General features: G+C 53.0%; 1 protein-coding gene across 1 annotated transcript in view; it reads right to left on the bottom strand.

Moving 5' to 3' along the window:
- mcu (mitochondrial calcium uniporter) overlaps nt 1-17,857 on the bottom strand; it is a 142,214-nt gene that overhangs the window by 21,801 nt on the left and 102,556 nt on the right. The window contains exon 3 of the mRNA XM_071391371.1: nt 9,233-9,296. Within this exon, the coding sequence (XP_071247472.1) occupies nt 9,233-9,296 (64 nt within the window). The remainder of the gene's footprint in view (nt 1-9,232; nt 9,297-17,857) is intronic.

The raw sequence follows: 17,857 nt of genomic DNA, 5'->3' as shown, positions 1-17,857 counted from the left end.
TACTGTACCCCTCACCACTCCCCCATTCCCTTAGCTACTGTACCCCTCCCCACTCCCCCATTCCGTTAGCTACTGTACCCCTCACCACTCCCCCATTCCCTTAGCTACTGTACCCCTCCCCCCTCCCCCATTCCCTTAGCTACTGTACCCCTCCCCCCTTCCCTTATCTACTGTACCCCTCCCCCCTCCCCCATTCCCTTAGCTACTGTACCCCTCCCCCCTCCCCCATTCCCTTATCTACTGTACCCCTCACCACTCCCCCATTCCCTTAGCTACTGTACCCCTCACCACTCCCCCATTCCCTTAGCTACTGTACCCCTCCCCCATTCCCTTAGCTACTGTACCCCTCCCCCATTCCCTTAGCTACTGTACCCCTCCCCCCTTCCCTTATCTACTGTACCCCTCCCCCCTCCCCCATTCCCTTAGATAATTTACCCCCCCCCCTCCCCCATTCCCTTAGCTACTGTACCCCTCCCCCCTCCCCCATTCCCTTAGCTACTGTACCCCTCACCACTCCCCAATTCCCTTAGCTACTGTACCCCTCACCCCTCCCCCCATTCCCTTAGCTACTGTACCCCTCACCACTCCCCCATTCCCTTAGCTACTGTACCCCTCCCCCATTCCCTTAGCTACTGTACCCCTCCCCCATTCCCTTAGCTACTGTACCCCTCCCCCATTCCCTTAGCTACTGTACCCCTTCCCCCTCCCCTTAGCTACTGTACCCCTTCCCCCTCCCCTTAGCTACTGTACCCCTCACCCATTCCCTTAGCTACTGTACCCCTTCCCCCTCCCCTTAGCTACTGTACCCCTCCCCCCTCCCCTTAGCTACTGTACCCCTTCCCCCTCCCCTTAGCTACTGTACCCCTTCCCCCTCCCCTTAGCTACTGTACCCCTCCCCCATTCCCTTAGCTACTGTACCCCTCCCCCATTCCCTTAGCTACTGTACCCCTCACCCATTCCCTTAGCTACTGTACCCCTCACCCATTCCCTTAGCTACTGTACCCCTCCCCCATTCCCTTAGCTACTGTACCCCTCCCCCATTCCCTTAGCTACTGTACCCCTTCCCCCTCCCCTTAGCTACTGTACCCCTCCCCCATTCCCTTAGCTACTGTACCCCTCCCCCCTCCCCTTAGCTACTGTACCCCTCCCCCATTCCCTTAGCTACTGTACCCCTCACCCATTCCCTTAGCTACTGTACCCCTTCCCCCTCCCCTTAGCTACTGTACCCCTCCCCCATTCCCTTAGCTACTGTACCCCTCCCCCATTCCCTTAGCTACTGTACCCCTCACCCATTCCCTTAGCTACTGTACCCCTTCCCCCTCCCCTTAGCTACTGAACCCCTCCCCCATTCCCTTAGCTACTGTACCCCTCCCCCATTCCCTTAGCTACTGTACCCCTTCCCCCTCCCCTTAGCTACTGTACCCCTCACCCCTTCCCCCTCCCCTTAGCTACTGTACCCCTCACCCATTCCCTTAGCTACTGTACCCCTCCCCCATTCCCTTAGCTACTGTACCCCTCCCCCCTCCCCTTAGCTACTGTACCCCTCCCCCCTCCCCTTAGCTACTGTACCCCTCCCCCCTCCCCTTAGCTACTGTTCTCCTCCCCCTCCCCTTAGCTACTGTACCCCTCCCCCCTCCCCTTAGCTACTGTACCCCTCCCCCCTCCCCTTAGCTACTGTACCCCTCCCCCCTCCCCTTAGCTACTGTACTCCTCCCCCCTCCCCTTAGCTACTGTACCCCTCCCCCCTCCCCTTAGCTACTGTACCCCTCCCCCATTCCCTTAGCTACTGTACCCCTCACCCATTCCCTTAGCTACTGTACCCCTCCCCCCCTCCCCTTAGCTACTGTACCCCTCCCCCATTCCCTTAGCTACTGTACCCCTCCCCCATTCCCTTAGCTACTGTACCCCTCCCCCATTCCCTTAGCTACTGTACCCCTTCCCCCTCCCCTTAGCTACTGTACCCCTCCCCCATTCCCTTAGCTACTGTACCCCTCCCCCCTCCCCTTAGCTACTGTACCCCTCCCCCCTCCCCTTAGATACTGTACCCCTCCCCCATTCCCTTAGCTACTGTACCCCTCACCCATTCCCTTAGCTACTGTACCCCTCCCCCCTCCCCTTAGCTACTGTACCCCTCCCCCATTCCCTTAGCTACTGTACCCCTCACCCCTCCCCTTATCTACTGTACCCCTCCCCCCTCCCCTTATCTACTGTACCCCTTCCCCCTCCCCTTAGCTACTGTACCCCTCCCCCCTCCCCTTAGCTACTGTACCCCTCCCCCCTCCCCTTAGCTACTGTACTCCTCCCCCCTCCCCTTAGCTACTGTACCCCTCCCCCCTCCCCTTAGCTACTGTACCCCTCCCCCCTCCCCTTAGCTACTGTACCCCTCCCCCTCCCCTTAGCTACTGTACCCCTCCCCCATTCCCTTAGCTACTGTACCCCTCCCCCATTCCCTTAGCTACTGTACCCCTCCCCCCTCCCCTTAGCTACTGTACCCCTCACCCATTCCCTTAGCTACTGTACCCCTCCCCCCTCCCCTTAGCTACTGTACCCCTCACCCATTCCCTTAGCTACTGTACCCCTCACCCATTCCCTTAGCTACTGTACCCCTCCCCCCTCCCCTTAGCTACTGTACTCCCTCCCCCATTCCCCTTAGCTACTGTACCCCTCACCCATTCCCTTAGCTACTGTACCCCTCCCCCCTCCCCTTAGCTACTGTACCCCTCCCCCATTCCCTTAGCTACTGTACCCCTCCCCCATTCCCTTAGCTACTGTACCCCTCACCCATTCCCTTAGCTACTGTACCCCTCCCCCCTCCCCTTAGCTACTGTACCCCTCCCCCCTCCCCTTAGCTACTGTACCCCTCACCCATTCCCTTAGCTACTGTACCCCTCACCCATTCCCTTAGCTACTGTACCCCTCACCCATTCCCTTAGCTACTGTACCCCTCCCCCCTCCCCTTAGCTACTGTACCCCTCCCCCATCCCCTTAGCTACTGTACCCCTCCCCCCATCCCCTTAGCTACTGTACCCCTCCCCCCTCCCCTTAGCTACTGTACCCCTTCCCCCTCCCCTTAGCTACTGTACCCCTCCCCCCTCCCCTTAGCTACTGTACCCCTCCCCCCTCCCCTTAGCTACTGTACCCCTTCCCCCTCCCCTTAGCTACTGTACCCCTTCCCCCTCCCCTTAGCTACTGTACCCCTCCCCCCTCCCCTTAGCTACTGTACCCCTCCCCCCTCCCCTTAGCTACTGTACCCCTCCCCTTAGCTACTGTACCCCCTCCCCTTAGCTACTGTACCCCTCCCCCATTCCCTTAGCTACTGTACCCCTCCCCCATTCCCTTAGCTACTGTACCCCTCCCCCCTCCCCTTAGCTACTGTACCCCTCACCCATTCCCTTAGCTACTGTACCCCTCCCCCATCCCCTTAGCTACTGTACCCCTCCCCCATTCCCTTAGCTACTGTACCCCTTCCCCCTCCCCTTAGCTACTGTACCCCTCACCCATTCCCTTAGCTACTGTACCCCTCCCCCTCCCCCTCCCCTTAGCTACTGTACCCCTCCCCCATTCCCTTAGCTACTGTACCCCTCCCCCTCCCCTTAGCTACTGTACCCCTCACCCATTCCCTTAGCTACTGTACCCCTCCCCCATTCCCTTAGCTACTGTACCCCTCACCCATTCCCTTAGCTACTGTACCCCTTCCCCCTCCCCTTAGCTACTGTACCCCTCCCCCATTCCCTTAGCTACTGTACCCCTCCCCCATTCCCTTAGCTACTGTACCCCTCCCCCATTCCCTTAGCTACTGTACCCCTCACCCATTCCCTTAGCTACTGTACCCCTCCCCCCTCCCCTTAGCTACTGTACCCCTCCCCCATTCCCTTAGCTACTGTACCCCTCCCCCATTCCCTTAGCTACTGTACCCCTCACCCATTCCCTTAGCTACTGTACCCCTCCCCCCTCCCCTTAGCTACTGTACCCCTCACCCATTCCCTTAGCTACTGTACCCCTCACCCATTCCCTTAGCTACTGTACCCCTCCCCCCTCCCCTTATCTACTGTACCCCTTCCCCCTCCCCTTAGCTACTGTACCCCTCCCCCCTCCCCTTAGCTACTGTACCCCTCCCCCCTCCCCTTAGCTCTGACCCCTCCCCCTCCCCTTAGCTACTGTACCCCTCCCCCCTCCCCTTAGCTACTGTACCCCTCCCCCCTCCCCTTAGCTACTGTACTCCTCACCCTTTGTCTTACCCTATCCCATCATCATGATCCAATTCTCTCTGGCTCTGATATGAGACCCTTGTGTATGTCTACTGCACCTGCCTGCGGCTCTCCCTCTCTCTCTCTCATGAGGGTGTGTGTGTGTGGCTGCCTGAGTCTCTCTCTCTCATGAGGGTGTGTGGCTGCCTGTGCCTCCTCTCATGCTAGTATAATGGCAGCGCAATTAAAACCCACTTCAGCACGGAACACTCAGAGCCCTGACTGCAATACCTCTCTCTCTCTCTCTCTCTCTCTCTCTCTCTCTCTCTCCCCCTCTCCATAACCTTTCAGTTCTCCTCAGAACAGATGCCAGTTTCTCCTTCAAAATTAATGACTGCTGGCTGTGGCTGAGAGAGAGAGACTGCTGTTTGCTCCAAACTAACGTCCCACCAAATATTCGGGCAGGCTAATCAACTCTCGGTTTCTCTCCAGTGACGGGTCAAAGCCATCTCTGTCTCTCCAGAGCTGAGGAGAAAATGTTGCTGGGTCCAGGGCTGACAGGGGAATTAAGGACTCTGCACAAAGGCAGTCTACTGTTCCAAAACAACACAACCCACTGCTGGTGCTGAGTAGTACTGACAAGCTAAGCTGACAGGGGAATCCCAGGCATCTACTGTACTGAGCTCACCTCAGGCCTAAACTCCTATCTCTGACAAGTAGTATTGCCAAACTATATTAAGCAGAATGCAGCCTCTCTGGATCTGACAGGGGAAGCCCCTACCCCACTCTACCTCTCTGGATCTGACAGGGGAAGCCCCTACCCCTCTCTGGATCTGACAGGGGAAGCCCCTACCCCACTCCACCTCTCTGGATCTGACAGGGGAAGCCCCTACCCCTCTCTGGATCTGACAGGGGAAGCCTCTACCCCTCTCTGGATCTGACAGGGGAAGCCCCTACCCCTCTCTGGATCTGACAGGGGAAGCCCCTACCCCTCTCTGGATCTGACAGGGGAAGCCCCTACCCCTCTCTACCTCTCTGGATCTGACAGGGGAAGCCTCTACCCCTCTCTGGATCTGACAGGGGAAGCCTCTACCCCTCTCTGGATCTGACAGGGGAAGCCCCTACCCCTCTCTGGATCTGACAGGGGAAGCCCCTACCCCTCTCTACCTCTCTGGATCTGACAGGGGAAGCCTCTACCCCTCTCTGGATCTGACAGGGGAAGCCCCTACCCCTCTCTGGATCTGACAGGGGAAGCCTCTACCCCTCTCTGGATCTGACAGGGGAAGCCTCTACCCCTCTCTGGATCTGACAGGGGAAGCCCCTACCCCTCTCTGGATCTGACAGGGGAAGCCTCTACCCCTCTCTACCTCTCTGGATCTGACAGGGGAAGCCCCTACCCCTCTCCGGATCTGACAGGGGAAGCCTCTACCCCTCTCTGGATCTGACAGGGGAAGCCTCTACCCCTCTCCGGATCTGACAGGGGAAGCCTCTACCCCTCTCCGGATCTCACAGGGGAAGCCCCTACCCCTCTCTGGATCTGACAGGGGAAGCCCCTACCCCTCTCTGGATCTGACATGGGAAGCCTCTACCCCTCTCTGGATCTGACAGGGGAAGCCCCTACCCCTCTCTGGATCTGACAGGGGAAGCCCCTACCCCTCTCTGGATCTGACAGGGGAAGCCCCTACCCCTCTCTGGATCTGACATGGGAAGCCTCTACCCCTCTCTGGATCTGACAGGGGAAGCCCCTACCCCTCTCTGGATCTGACAGGGGAAGCCCCTACCCCTCTCTGGATCTGACAGGGGAAGCCCCTACCCCTCTCTGGATCTGACAGGGGAAGCCTCTACCCCTCTCTACCTCTCTGGATCTGACAGGGGAAGCCCCTACCCCTCTCCGGATCTGACAGGGGAAGCCTCTACCCCTCTCTGGATCTGACAGGGGAAGCCTCTACCCCTCTCCGGATCTCACAGGGGAAGCCCCTACCCCTCTCTGGATCTGACAGGGGAAGCCCCTACCCCTCTCTGGATCTGACAGGGGAAGCCCCTACCCCTCTCTGGATCTGACATGGGAAGCCTCTACCCCTCTCTGGATCTGACAGGGGAAGCCCCTACCCCTCTCTGGATCTGACAGGGGAAGCCCCTACCCCTCTCTGGATCTGACAGGGGAAGCCCCTACCCCTCTCTGGATCTGACAGGGGAAGCCCCTACCCCGCTCTACCTCTCTGGATCTGAAAGGGGAAGCCCCTACCCCGCTCTACCTCTCTGGAACTGACAGGGGAAGCCCGTACCCCGCTCTACCTCTCTGGATCTGACATGGGAAGCCTCTACCCCTCTCTGGATCTGACAGGGGAAGCCCCTACCCCTCTCTGGATCTGACAGGGGAAGCCCCTACCCCTCTCTGGATCTCACAGGGGAAGCCCCTACCCTGCTCTACGTCTCTGGATCTGACAGGGGAAGCCCCTACCCCGCTCTACCTCTCTGGATCTGACAGGGGAAGCCCCTACCCCTCTCTGGATCTCACAGGGGAAGCCCCTACCCCGCTCTACCTCTCTGGATCTGACAGGGGAAGCCCCTACCCCTCTCTGGATCTCACAGGGGAAGCCTCTACCCCTCTCTACCTCTCTGGATCTGACAGGGGAAGCCTCTACCCCGCTCTACCTCTCTGGATCTGACAGGGGAAGCCTCTACCCCGCTCTACCTCTCTGGATCTGACAGGGGAAGCCTCTACCCCGCTCTACCTCTCTGGATCTGAAAGGGGAAGCCCCTACCCCTCTCTGGATCTGACAGGGGCAGCCCCTACCCCTCTCTGGATCTGACAGGGGCAGCCCCTACCCCTCTCTGGATCTCACAGGGGAAGCCCCTACCCCTCTCTACCTCTCTGGATCTGACAGGGGAAGCCTCTACCCCTCTCTGGATCTGACAGGGGCAGCCCCTACCCCTCTCTGGATCTGAAAGGGGAAGCCCCTACCCCTCTCTGGATCTGACAGGGGAAGCCCCTACCCCTCTCTGGATCTGAAAGGGGAAGCCCCTACCCCTCTCTGGATCTGACAGGGGAAGCCCCTACCCCTCTCCGGATCTGACAGGGGAAGCCCCTACCCCTCTCTGGATCTGAAAGGGGAAGCCCCTACCCCTCTCTGGATCTGACAGGGGAAGCCTCTACCCCTCTCTGGATCTGACAGGGGCAGCCCCTACCCCTCTCCGGATCTGACAGGGGAAGCCTCTACCTCTCTCCGGATCTGACAGGGGAAGCCCCTACCCCTCTCCGGATCTCACAGGGGAAGCCCCTACACCGCTCTGCCTCTCTGGATCTGACAGGGGAAGCCCCTACCCCTCTCTGGATCTGACAGGGGAAGCCCCTACCCCTCTCTGGATCTGACAGGGGAAGCCCCTACCCCTCTCTGGAACTGAAAGGGGAAGCCCCTACCCCTCTCTGGAACTGAAAGGGGAAGCCCCTACCCCTCTCTGGAACTGAAAGGGGAAGCCCCTACCCCTCTCTGGAACTGAAAGGGAAAGCCCCTACCCCTCTCCGGATCTGACAGGGGAAGCCTCTACCCCTCTCCGGATCTGACAGGGGAAGCCTCTACCTCTCTCCGGATCTGACAGGGGAAGCCCCTACCCCTCTCCGGATCTCACAGGGGAAGCCCCTACACCGCTCTGCCTCTCTGGATCTGACAGGGGAAGCCCCTACCCCTCTCCACCTCTGGATCTCACAGGGGAAGCCCCTACCCCGCTCTACCTCTCTGGATCTGACAGGGGAAGCCCCTACCCCGCTCTACCTCTCTGGATCTGACAGGGCAAGCCCCTACCCCGCTCTACCTCTCTGGATCTGACAGGGGAAGCCCCTACCCCTCTCTGGATCTCACAGGGGAAGCCTCTACCCCTCTCTACCTCTCTGGATCTGACAGGGGAAGCCTCTACCCCTCTCCACCTCTCTGGATCTGACAGGGGAAGCCCCTACCCCTCTCTGGATCTGACAGGGGAAGCCCCTACCCCTCTCTGGATCTGACAGGGGAAGCCTCTACCCCTCTCTGGATCTGACAGGGGAAGCCCCTACCCCTCTCTGGAACTGACAGGGGAAGCCCCTACCCCTCTCTGGAACTGACAGGGGAAGCCCCTACCCCTCTCTGGAACTGACAGGGGAAGCCCCTACCCCTCTCTGGAACTGACAGGGGAAGCCCCTACCCCTCTCTGGAACTGACAGGGGAAGCCCCTACCCCTCTCTGGAACTGACAGGGGAAGCCCCTACCCCTCTCTGGAACTGACAGGGGAAGCCCCTACCCCTCTCTGGAACTGACAGGGGAAGCCCCTACCCCTCTCTGGAACTGACAGGGGAAGCCCCTACCCCTCTCTGGAACTGACAGGGGAAGCCCCTACCCCTCTCTGGAACTGACAGGGGAAGCCCCTACCCCTCTCTGGAACTGACAGGGGAAGCCCCTACCCCTCTCTGGAACTGACAGGGGAAGCCCCTACCCCTCTCTGCAACTGACAGGGGAAGCCCCTACCCCTCTCTGGAACTGACAGGGGAAGCCCCTACCCCTCTCTGGAACTGAAAGGGGAAGCCCCTACCCCTCTCTGGAACTGACAGGGGAAGCCTCTACCCCTCTCTGGAACTGAAAGGGGAAGCCTCTACCCCTCTACCCCTCTCTGGAACTGACAGGGGAAGCCTCTACCCCTCTACCCCTCTCTGGAACTGACAGGGGAAGCCTCTACCCCTCTCTACCTCTCTGGATCTGACAGGGGAAGCCCCTATCCCTCTCCACCTCTCTGGAACTGAAAGGGGAAGCCTCTACCCCTCTACACCTCTCTGGAACTGACAGGGGAAGCCTCTACCCCTCTAACCCTCTCTGGAACTGAAAGGGGAAGCCCCTACCCCTCTCTGCCTTTGACTTGAGGCCTGAGGCTCTACCTCGAGTCCTGAGCACCACCGTAAAGTCAGCTGTTCCACAACTACATCTGTTGCTGACTGAAAAATCTATATGACTCAGCTGTCAACACCAAAGCACATTACCCATAATGCCTCCATGCCAGAGTGCGGTATAAACACTCACCTTCTGGAGCGGTGGAGGAACTCAGTAGTCTCTGGCCCTGCCATGAGGGGGCGCCCCTCCATCCCTAGAGAGAAAAAGAGAAAGAAAAGTATTATATTGTCTGTTTGAAATCAACTTTACAAATACCAGTTGAGCCTCTTCATATAAACAGACAAATCAGTTTGTACACAAGGTGCTGTATAAATAACGTTCAATTTGAAATAAAAAAGGACAGACAGTATATATTGTTTACAGGAACATTATTTTACAGGAATCTACCACTGTTGGATCTAAATGTTCACACTGTATCCTGTACATGTGTGTATAATGTAGTATTGTTGACACTGTATCCTGTACATGTGTGTATAATGTAGTATTGTTCACACTGTATCCCGTACATGTGTGTATACTGTAGTATTGTTGACACTGTATCCTGTACATGTGTGTATAATAAAGTATTGTTGACACTGTATCCTGTGCATGTGTGTATAATAAAGTATTGTTGACACTGTATCCTGTACGTGTGTATAATAAAGTATTGTTGACACTGTATCCCGTACATGTGTGTATAATAAAGTATTGTTGACACTGTATCCTGTACGTGTGTATAATAAAGTATTGTTCACACTGTATCCTGTACATGTGTGTATAATGTAGTATTGTTGACACTGTATCCTGTACATGTGTGTATAATGTAGTATTGTTCACACTGTATCCTGTACATGTGTGTATAATGTAGTATTGTTGATACTGTATCCTGTACGTGTGTATAATGTAGTATTGTTGACACTGTATCATGTACATGTGTGTATAATGTAGTATTGTTGACACTGTATCCTGTACATGTGTGTATAATGTAGTATTGTTCACACTGTATCCCGTACATGTGTGTATACTGTAGTATTGTTGACACTGTATCCTGTACATGTGTGTATAATAAAGTATTGTTGACACTGTATCCTGTGCATGTGTGTATAATAAAGTATTGTTGACACTGTATCCTGTACGTGTGTATAATAAAGTATTGTTGACACTGTATCCCGTACATGTGTGTATAATAAAGTATTGTTGACACTGTATCCTGTACGTGTGTATAATAAAGTATTGTTCACACTGTATCCTGTACGTGTGTATAATGAAGTATTGTTGACACTGTATCCTGTACATGTGTGTATAATGTAGTATTGTTGACACTGTATCCTGTACATGTGTGTATAATGTAGTATTGTTCACACTGTATCCTGTACATGTGTGTATAATGTAGTATTGTTGATACTGTATCCTGTACGTGTGTATAATGTAGTATTGTTGACACTGTATCCTGTACATGTGTGTATAATGTAGTATTGTTGACACTGTATCCTGTACATGTGTGTATAATGTAGTATTGTTGACACTGTATCCTGTACATGTGTGTATAATGTAGTATTGTTGACACTGTATCCTGTACATGTGTGTATAATGTAGTATTGTTGACACTGTATCCTGTACATGTGTGTATAATGTAGTATTGTTGATACTGTATCCTGTACGTGTGTATAATGAAGTATTGCTGACACTGTATCCTGTACATGTGTATATAATGAAGTATTGCTGACTGTATCCTGTACATGTGTGTATAATGAAGTATTGCTGACACTGTATCCTGTACATGTGTATATAATGAAGTATTGCTGACACTGTATCCTGTACATGTGTATATAATGAAGTATTGCTGACACTGTATCCTGTACATGTGTATATAATGAAGTATTGCTGACACTGTATCCTGTACATGTGTGTATAATGTAGTATTGCTGACACTGTATCCTGTACATGTGTATATAATGAAGTACATCTCCCTCTAGACAAGAACATGTTCTCCCCAGGAGCCTCACCCCAGTGTGCACAGACACAGAGACAGCGACACAGACAGACACAGAGACACAGACAGACAGAGAGACAGACAGAGACACAGACAGACACATACACAGACAGACACAGACACAGACAGACACAGAGACAGAGACACAGACAGACACAGAGACACAGACAGACAGAGACAGAGAGACAGACAGAGACACAGACAGACACATACACAGACAGACACAGACACAGACAGACACAGAGACAGAGACACAGCTAAACTACTCTGTTATGAAAAACCAGCAACCACAACTAGACCAAACCCACAATAACCACCACCTAAAGGAATAGACACAGACAGAAAGGAATGTGACACTGAAACAGAAATGAGGAACATAATAAGTGGCCTGCATAGTGTGTGTGTGAGTGTGTGTGTGTGTGTGTGTGTGTGTGTGTGTGTGTGTGTGTGTGTGTGTGTGTGTGTGTGTGATAAGCACCTGAATGCATTCTGTCACAGTAATGAGAGAGTTTTACACAGTAGAAACAAGTTACAACACACACAGCTGTCTGAGCAGGCAGGGAAGGAGGGAGGGAGGGAGGGAGGGAGGCTGGCTAAGTAGAAGAGGTGGTAGGACTCTCCCTCCCTCCCAGAGTTAGTTCCTATATGGTCTCCACATGAGTTGAATTAGTTTAGGGACAACACAAGACAGCATGTCACTGTTGCCCTGAGCAGAGAAGAAGCCTTTTAAAGGCGGACATGGCCTGTCAGAATTACTCACACAGAGAGAAAACTAAAGGAGAGGGAGGGAGGGAGGGGGAGGACAGTGCACGAGGATGAGAAACAGGGTGTTGGGTACGTCTCTCCGTCAGGGTGTTGGGTACGTCTCTCCGTCAGGGTGTTGGGTACGTCTCTCAGTCAGGGTGTTGGGTACGTCTCTCCGTCAGGGTGTTGGGTACGTCTCTCCGTCAGGGTGTTGGGTACGTCTCTCCGTCAGGGTGTTGGGTACGTCTCTCCGTCAGGGTGTTGGGTACGTCTCTCCGTCAGGGTGTTGGGTACGTCTCTCCGTCAGGGTGTTGGGTACGTCTCTCCGTCAGGGTGTTGGGTACGTCTCTCCGTCAGGGTGCTGGGTACGTCGTCTCTCCGTCAGGGTGCTGGGTACGTCTCTCCGTCAGGGTGTTGGGTACGTCTCTCCGTCAGGGTGTTGGGTACGTCTCTCCGTCAGGGTGTTGGGTACGTCTCCGTCAGGGTGTTGGGTACGCCCGCGGGTGTGGGCGTCTCCGTCAGGGTGCTGGGTAGCCCGCGGGTGCGGGTCGTCCCGTCAGGGTGTTGGGTACGTCTCCGTCAGGGTGTTGGGTACGTCTCCGTCAGGGTGTTGGGTACGTCTCCGTCAGGGTGCTGGGTACGTCTCCGTCAGGGTGTTGGGTACGTCTCCGTCAGGGTGTTGGGTACGTCTCCGTCAGGGTGCTGGGTACGTCTCCGTCAGGGTGCTGGGTACGTCTCCGTCAGGGTGTTGGGTACGTCTCCGTCAGGGTGTTGGGTACGTCTCCGTCAGGGTGTTGGGTACGTCTCCGTCAGGGTGCTGGGTACGTCTCCGTCAGGGTGCTGGGTACGTCTCCGTCAGGGTGTCTGGGTACGTCTCCGTCAGGGTGCTTGGGTACGTCTCCGTCAGGGTGCTGGGTACGTCTCCGTCAGGGTGCTGGGTACGTCTCCGTCAGGGTGCTGGGTACGTCTCCGTCAGGGTGCTGGGTACGTCTCCGTCAGGGTGCTGGGTACGTCTCCGTCAGGGTGCTGGGTACGTCTCCGTCAGGGTGCTGGGTACGTCTCCGTCAGGGTGTTGGGTACGTCTCCGTCAGGGTGCTGGGTATGATCAGGTGACATGGATGTGCATCATTGCTGTTCTATGCCAGTCAGCCCACAGATATAGAACCGATAGAAAGGCCATTATGCCATCATCGACATGAAACGGGAGGTCCGTTCTATTGATGATATTTATATTAGCCAGCCTGCAGTACAGCGTGTTGGGTGCATGGTTGTGTGTGCAGTGCAGAGCAGAGTCAACCTGCATTACAGTACAGCGTCATCGCTAACCAGAGATATTTAACCATGGATCTCCAAGGAGGGGTGTCTATGGATCTCTTAGGAGGGGTGTCTAAACCAGGGATCTCTAGCCAGGGACCAGGCCTGATCAGAGCTGAGTGAACCTACAGTACATCTCATATAGCCAGGGACCAGGCCTGATCAGAGCTGAGTGAACCTACAGTACATCTCATATAGCCAGGGACCAGGCCTGATCAGAGCTGAGTGAACCTATAGAACATCTCATATAGCCAGGGACCAGGCCTGATCAGAGCTGAGTGAACCTACAGTACATCTCATATAGCCAGGGACCAGGCCTGATCAGAGCTGAGTGAACCTATAGAACATCTCATATAGCCAGGGACCAGGCCTGATCAGAGCTGAGTGAACCTACAGTACATCTCATATAGCCAGGGACCAGGCCTGATCAGAGCTGAGTGAACCTATAGAACATCTCACATAGCCAGGGACCAGGCCTGATCAGAGCTGAGTGAACCTACAGAACATCTCATATAGCCAGGGACCAGACCTGATCAGAGCTGAGTGAACCTACAGAACATCTCATATAGCCATGGACCAGGCCTGATTAGAGCCTTCAAATGAATATGTTCCCCTAGCCCTGAATTTAATTTAATTTAATTGATTTGGGTAAAAATATATACAACACCTGTTTCCAAAGTGCTGCTCTACGGTCAAAACAAATAAAACATCTAATGATTAAAAGACAAAATTACAAACATTACATTCAAATTTGAGATACCAAAATCTCTCTCTCTATCCCTGGCACTTAGGATGGCCCCCATAGCTGAAGTGCACCCCTGCTGCTTCAACTGCCTTAAATAGACATCACTGTACCCCCCCCCCCCCCCGCTCTCCTGCCTGGTGCTATAAATAGGATTTACTGAATTAAAACATGCTAGCTAACTAACTAAGGCACATGGGAGAATCTACCCAGCTAGCACATTTTTATTCCATGGAAGTTGTAGGAACGTACGTTTTTTGGTTTCACACTGGTTGTGGGAACGAGGCCGTACGTTTCCTGACCGGTAAAACTGAACGTATTTTTTTAATTTTTTTAAACGTTCTGAGAACAGATGTGAACATGTCGCCTGTTTTGGGAATGTTTATTTTTAGGTTGCAGGCAGATTCTGAGAACATTTTACTCTGGTTCCCTCTCTTCATCACAGAGTCCTAGATTACAGCAAAAGGCCTTCATCACAGAGTCCTAGATTACAGCAAAAGGCCTTCATCACAGAGTCCTAGATTACAGCAAAAGGCCTTCATCACAGAGTCCTAGATTACAGCTATAGGCCTTCATCACAGTCCTAGATTACAGCTATAGGCCTTCATCACAGTCCTAGATTACAGCTATAGGCCTTCATCACAGTCCTAGATTACAGCTATAGGCCTTCATCACAGTCCTAGATTACAGCTATAGGCCTTCATCACAGTCCTAGATTACAGCTATAGGCCTTCATCACAGTCCTAGATTACAGCTATAAACTTAGGCTATACTACTCTGTGCTGTGTTGAAGATCCAAGACTAATTCCTGTCAAAGGGAACTGAACTAACATAGGGTCGGGGCTGGGCTCTCTTTCTGTTCTCTCTCTCAATTCAACTCAAATGGGCTTTATTGGCATGGGACAGTGTGTTTACATTGCCATAGCAAGTGAAACAATAGTGAAATAAACTAAATCGGAAATGAACAATAAACATGACTTTCTCTACTCTCTCTCTCCTCTCTAGCCCTGCCTCAAACTACAGTCTTCTCTTCCCTCTCTGGACCCAGTATACAATCTGGTCCTGTGATGTCCTGTCTGGACCCAGTATCCCTGTAAAATCTGATCCTGTGATGTCCTGTCTGGACCCAGTATCCCTGTAAAATCTGATCCTGTGATGTCCTGTCTGGACCCAGTATCCCTGTAGAATCTGATCCTGTGACGTCCTGTCTGGACCCAGTATCCCTGTAGAATCTGATCCTGTGACGTCCTGTCTGGACCCAGTATCTCTGTAGAATCTGGTCCTGTGACGTCCTGTCTGGACCCAGTATCTCTGTAGAATCTGGTCCTGTGACATCCTGTCTGGACCCAGTATCCCTGTAGAATCTGGTCCTGTGACGTCCTGTCTGGACCCAGTATCCCTGTAGAATCTGGTCCTGTGACATCATCTCTGGGCCCAGTATCACAGAAGAAGCTGGTCCTGTGATGTCCTCACTGGACCCAGTATCACAGAAGAAGCTGGTCCTGTGACGTCCTCTCTGGGCCCAGTATCCCTGTAGAATCTGGTCCTGTGCTGTCCTCTCTGGGCCCAGTATCCCTGTAGAATCTGGTCCTGTGACGTCCTGTCTGGACCCAGTATCCCTGTAGAATCTGGTCCTGTGACATCCTGTCTGGACCCAGCATCCCTGTAGAATCTGGTCCTGTGACGTCCTGTCTGGACCCAGTATCCCTGTAGAATCTGGTCCTGTGCTGTCCTCTCTGGACCCAGCATCCCTGTAGAATCTGGTCCTGTGACGTCCTGTCTGGACCCAGTATCCCTGTAGAATCTGGTCCTGTGACATCCTGTCTGGACCCAGCATCCCTGTAGAATCTGGTCCTGTGACGTCCTGTCTGGACCCAGTATCCCTGTAGAATCTGGTCCTGTGCTGTCCTCTCTGGGCCCAGTATCACAGAAGAAGCTGGTCCTGTGATGTCGATACAAACAGAATGAACCTGGGACTTCACATCTCATCTCTTTCCACTGAGCCACTGAGCAGAGATGGCCCTGTGACGCAGGATGGGACTTGGGGACTCAGACATTCCAATATGGGCCAACGATCTGCACGGTAACTTCACACTACCTCTTCAGACTAATCACAGATGCTGCTGCTCCTGTTTATTATCAGTCACTTTATCCCCACCTGTATGTACATATCTACCTCAATGACCTGGTACCCCTGAACATTGACCCGGTACTGGTACTCCGTGTATATAGTCAAGTTATCGTTACTCATTGTGTATTTATTCCTCGTGTTATAATTGTTCTATTATTTCTGTATTTTCTCTCTCCATTGTTGGGAAGGGCCTGTAATCATTTCACTGTTAGTCTACGCCTGTTGTTTATGAAGCATGTGACGAATAATATTTGATTTGAGTCACCTGTGGCGCAGTGGGCCCTGTGGCGCAGTGGGCCCTGTGGCGCAGTGGGCCCTGTGGCGCAGTAGGCCCTGTGGTGCAGTAGGCCCTGTATCCATCTCTGTACTGTGGCAAAGTAAAACCTGGGGTGCAGCTCTTCCATGGAGACTCAAGTCCCACCTGTCAGTCAATCAGTCAGCCCGTCAATCAGTCAGCCCGTCAATCAGTCAGCCCGTCAATCAGTCAGCCCGTCAATCAGTCAGCCCGTCAATCAGTCAGCCCGTCAATCAGTCAGCCCGTCAATCAGTCAGCCCGTCAATCAGTCAGCCCGTCAATCAGTCAGCCCGTCAATCAGTCAGCCCGTCAATCAGTCAGCCCGTCAATCAGTCAGCCCGTCAATCAGTCAGCCAGTCAATCAGTCAGCCAGTCAATCAGTCAGCCAGTCAATCAGTCAGCCAGTCAATCAGTCAGCCGGTCATTGATTAGCTTGCCATCTGTCAATCAGAGAATGAGTCTACCAAACCCACTGCATTAGCCAGACTGGGCTTTCAGTCCAACAGCCAGACTAAGCCCGACCTTAACAACTTACAGAATGCACACACCAGCTCCATCTCTCAGCTGTTTACATGGCGGCAGGTAGCCTAGCGGTCAGAGTGTCGGGCTAGTAACCCAAATTGCTCCAATGGCGACCCTGGCCGTGACCCCAATCTCCAATGATGTCTCACAGAGAGTTGAGATATGCAAAAAAAAAACAGAACATTTCCAATTCACATATGTCAATTAAATTTACACAAATATAAGCAGTTCCCAACAGATGTCTACTTATTATGTTTACCAAAACACTTTGCTATTGTTTTAACTGCAGATTGCTCCTTTAACAACCGTTAATGAGCTTAATGTGGGATGGGGTAGAATACACACATTTGGTGACATGGATTTGGCTTTGGCAGTGGGATTCTATTGGGAACCGGATGAGGGGAAAATCAGTCAGATTTAGCTCTCAGTGCGCATGGCTGAAGACGGTGTGGACAGGTTGTTGAAATTAGGTGACAATACTGGACTGTGTCGGTCTAATCTCTCGTGGACAGATGCAAGTAACATAAATGGTAGTAGCACCCTTACTATGGCTCTGTGTGTCCGTCTAGGCTACCCTTACTATGGCTCTGTGTGTCCGTCTAGACTACCCTTACTATGGCTCTGTGTGTCCGTCTAGACTACCCTTACTATGGCTCTGTGTGTCCGTCTAGACTACCCTTACTATGGCTCTGTGTGTCCATCTAGACTACCCTTACTATGGCTCTGTGTGTCCGTCTAGACTACCCTTACTATGGCTCTGTGTGTCCGTTTAGACTACCCTTACTATGGCTCTGTGTGTCCGTTTAGACTACCCTTACTATGGCTCTGTGTGTCCGTTTAGACTACCCTTACTATGGCTCTGTGTGTCCATCTACACTACCCTTACTTCTAAATAGTCTAAGGTGACATATGGAATTATTATTTTTTAAAGATGGTCATATCATGGATAATTTAGCCATTTCATTTAGAATTTTAAGACCCCTTTAGGTATATATATATTTTAAAAATGGTTTAAAAAAGTATTTGATAAAACA

Source organism: Salvelinus alpinus, chromosome 3 (assembly GCF_045679555.1).
Source record: "Salvelinus alpinus chromosome 3, SLU_Salpinus.1, whole genome shotgun sequence".
In the NCBI taxonomy this organism is placed as follows: Eukaryota; Metazoa; Chordata; class Actinopteri; order Salmoniformes; family Salmonidae; genus Salvelinus; species Salvelinus alpinus.
Note: the sequence above shows the minus strand (reverse complement) of the source record. Positions and strands in the feature narration are given on the sequence as shown.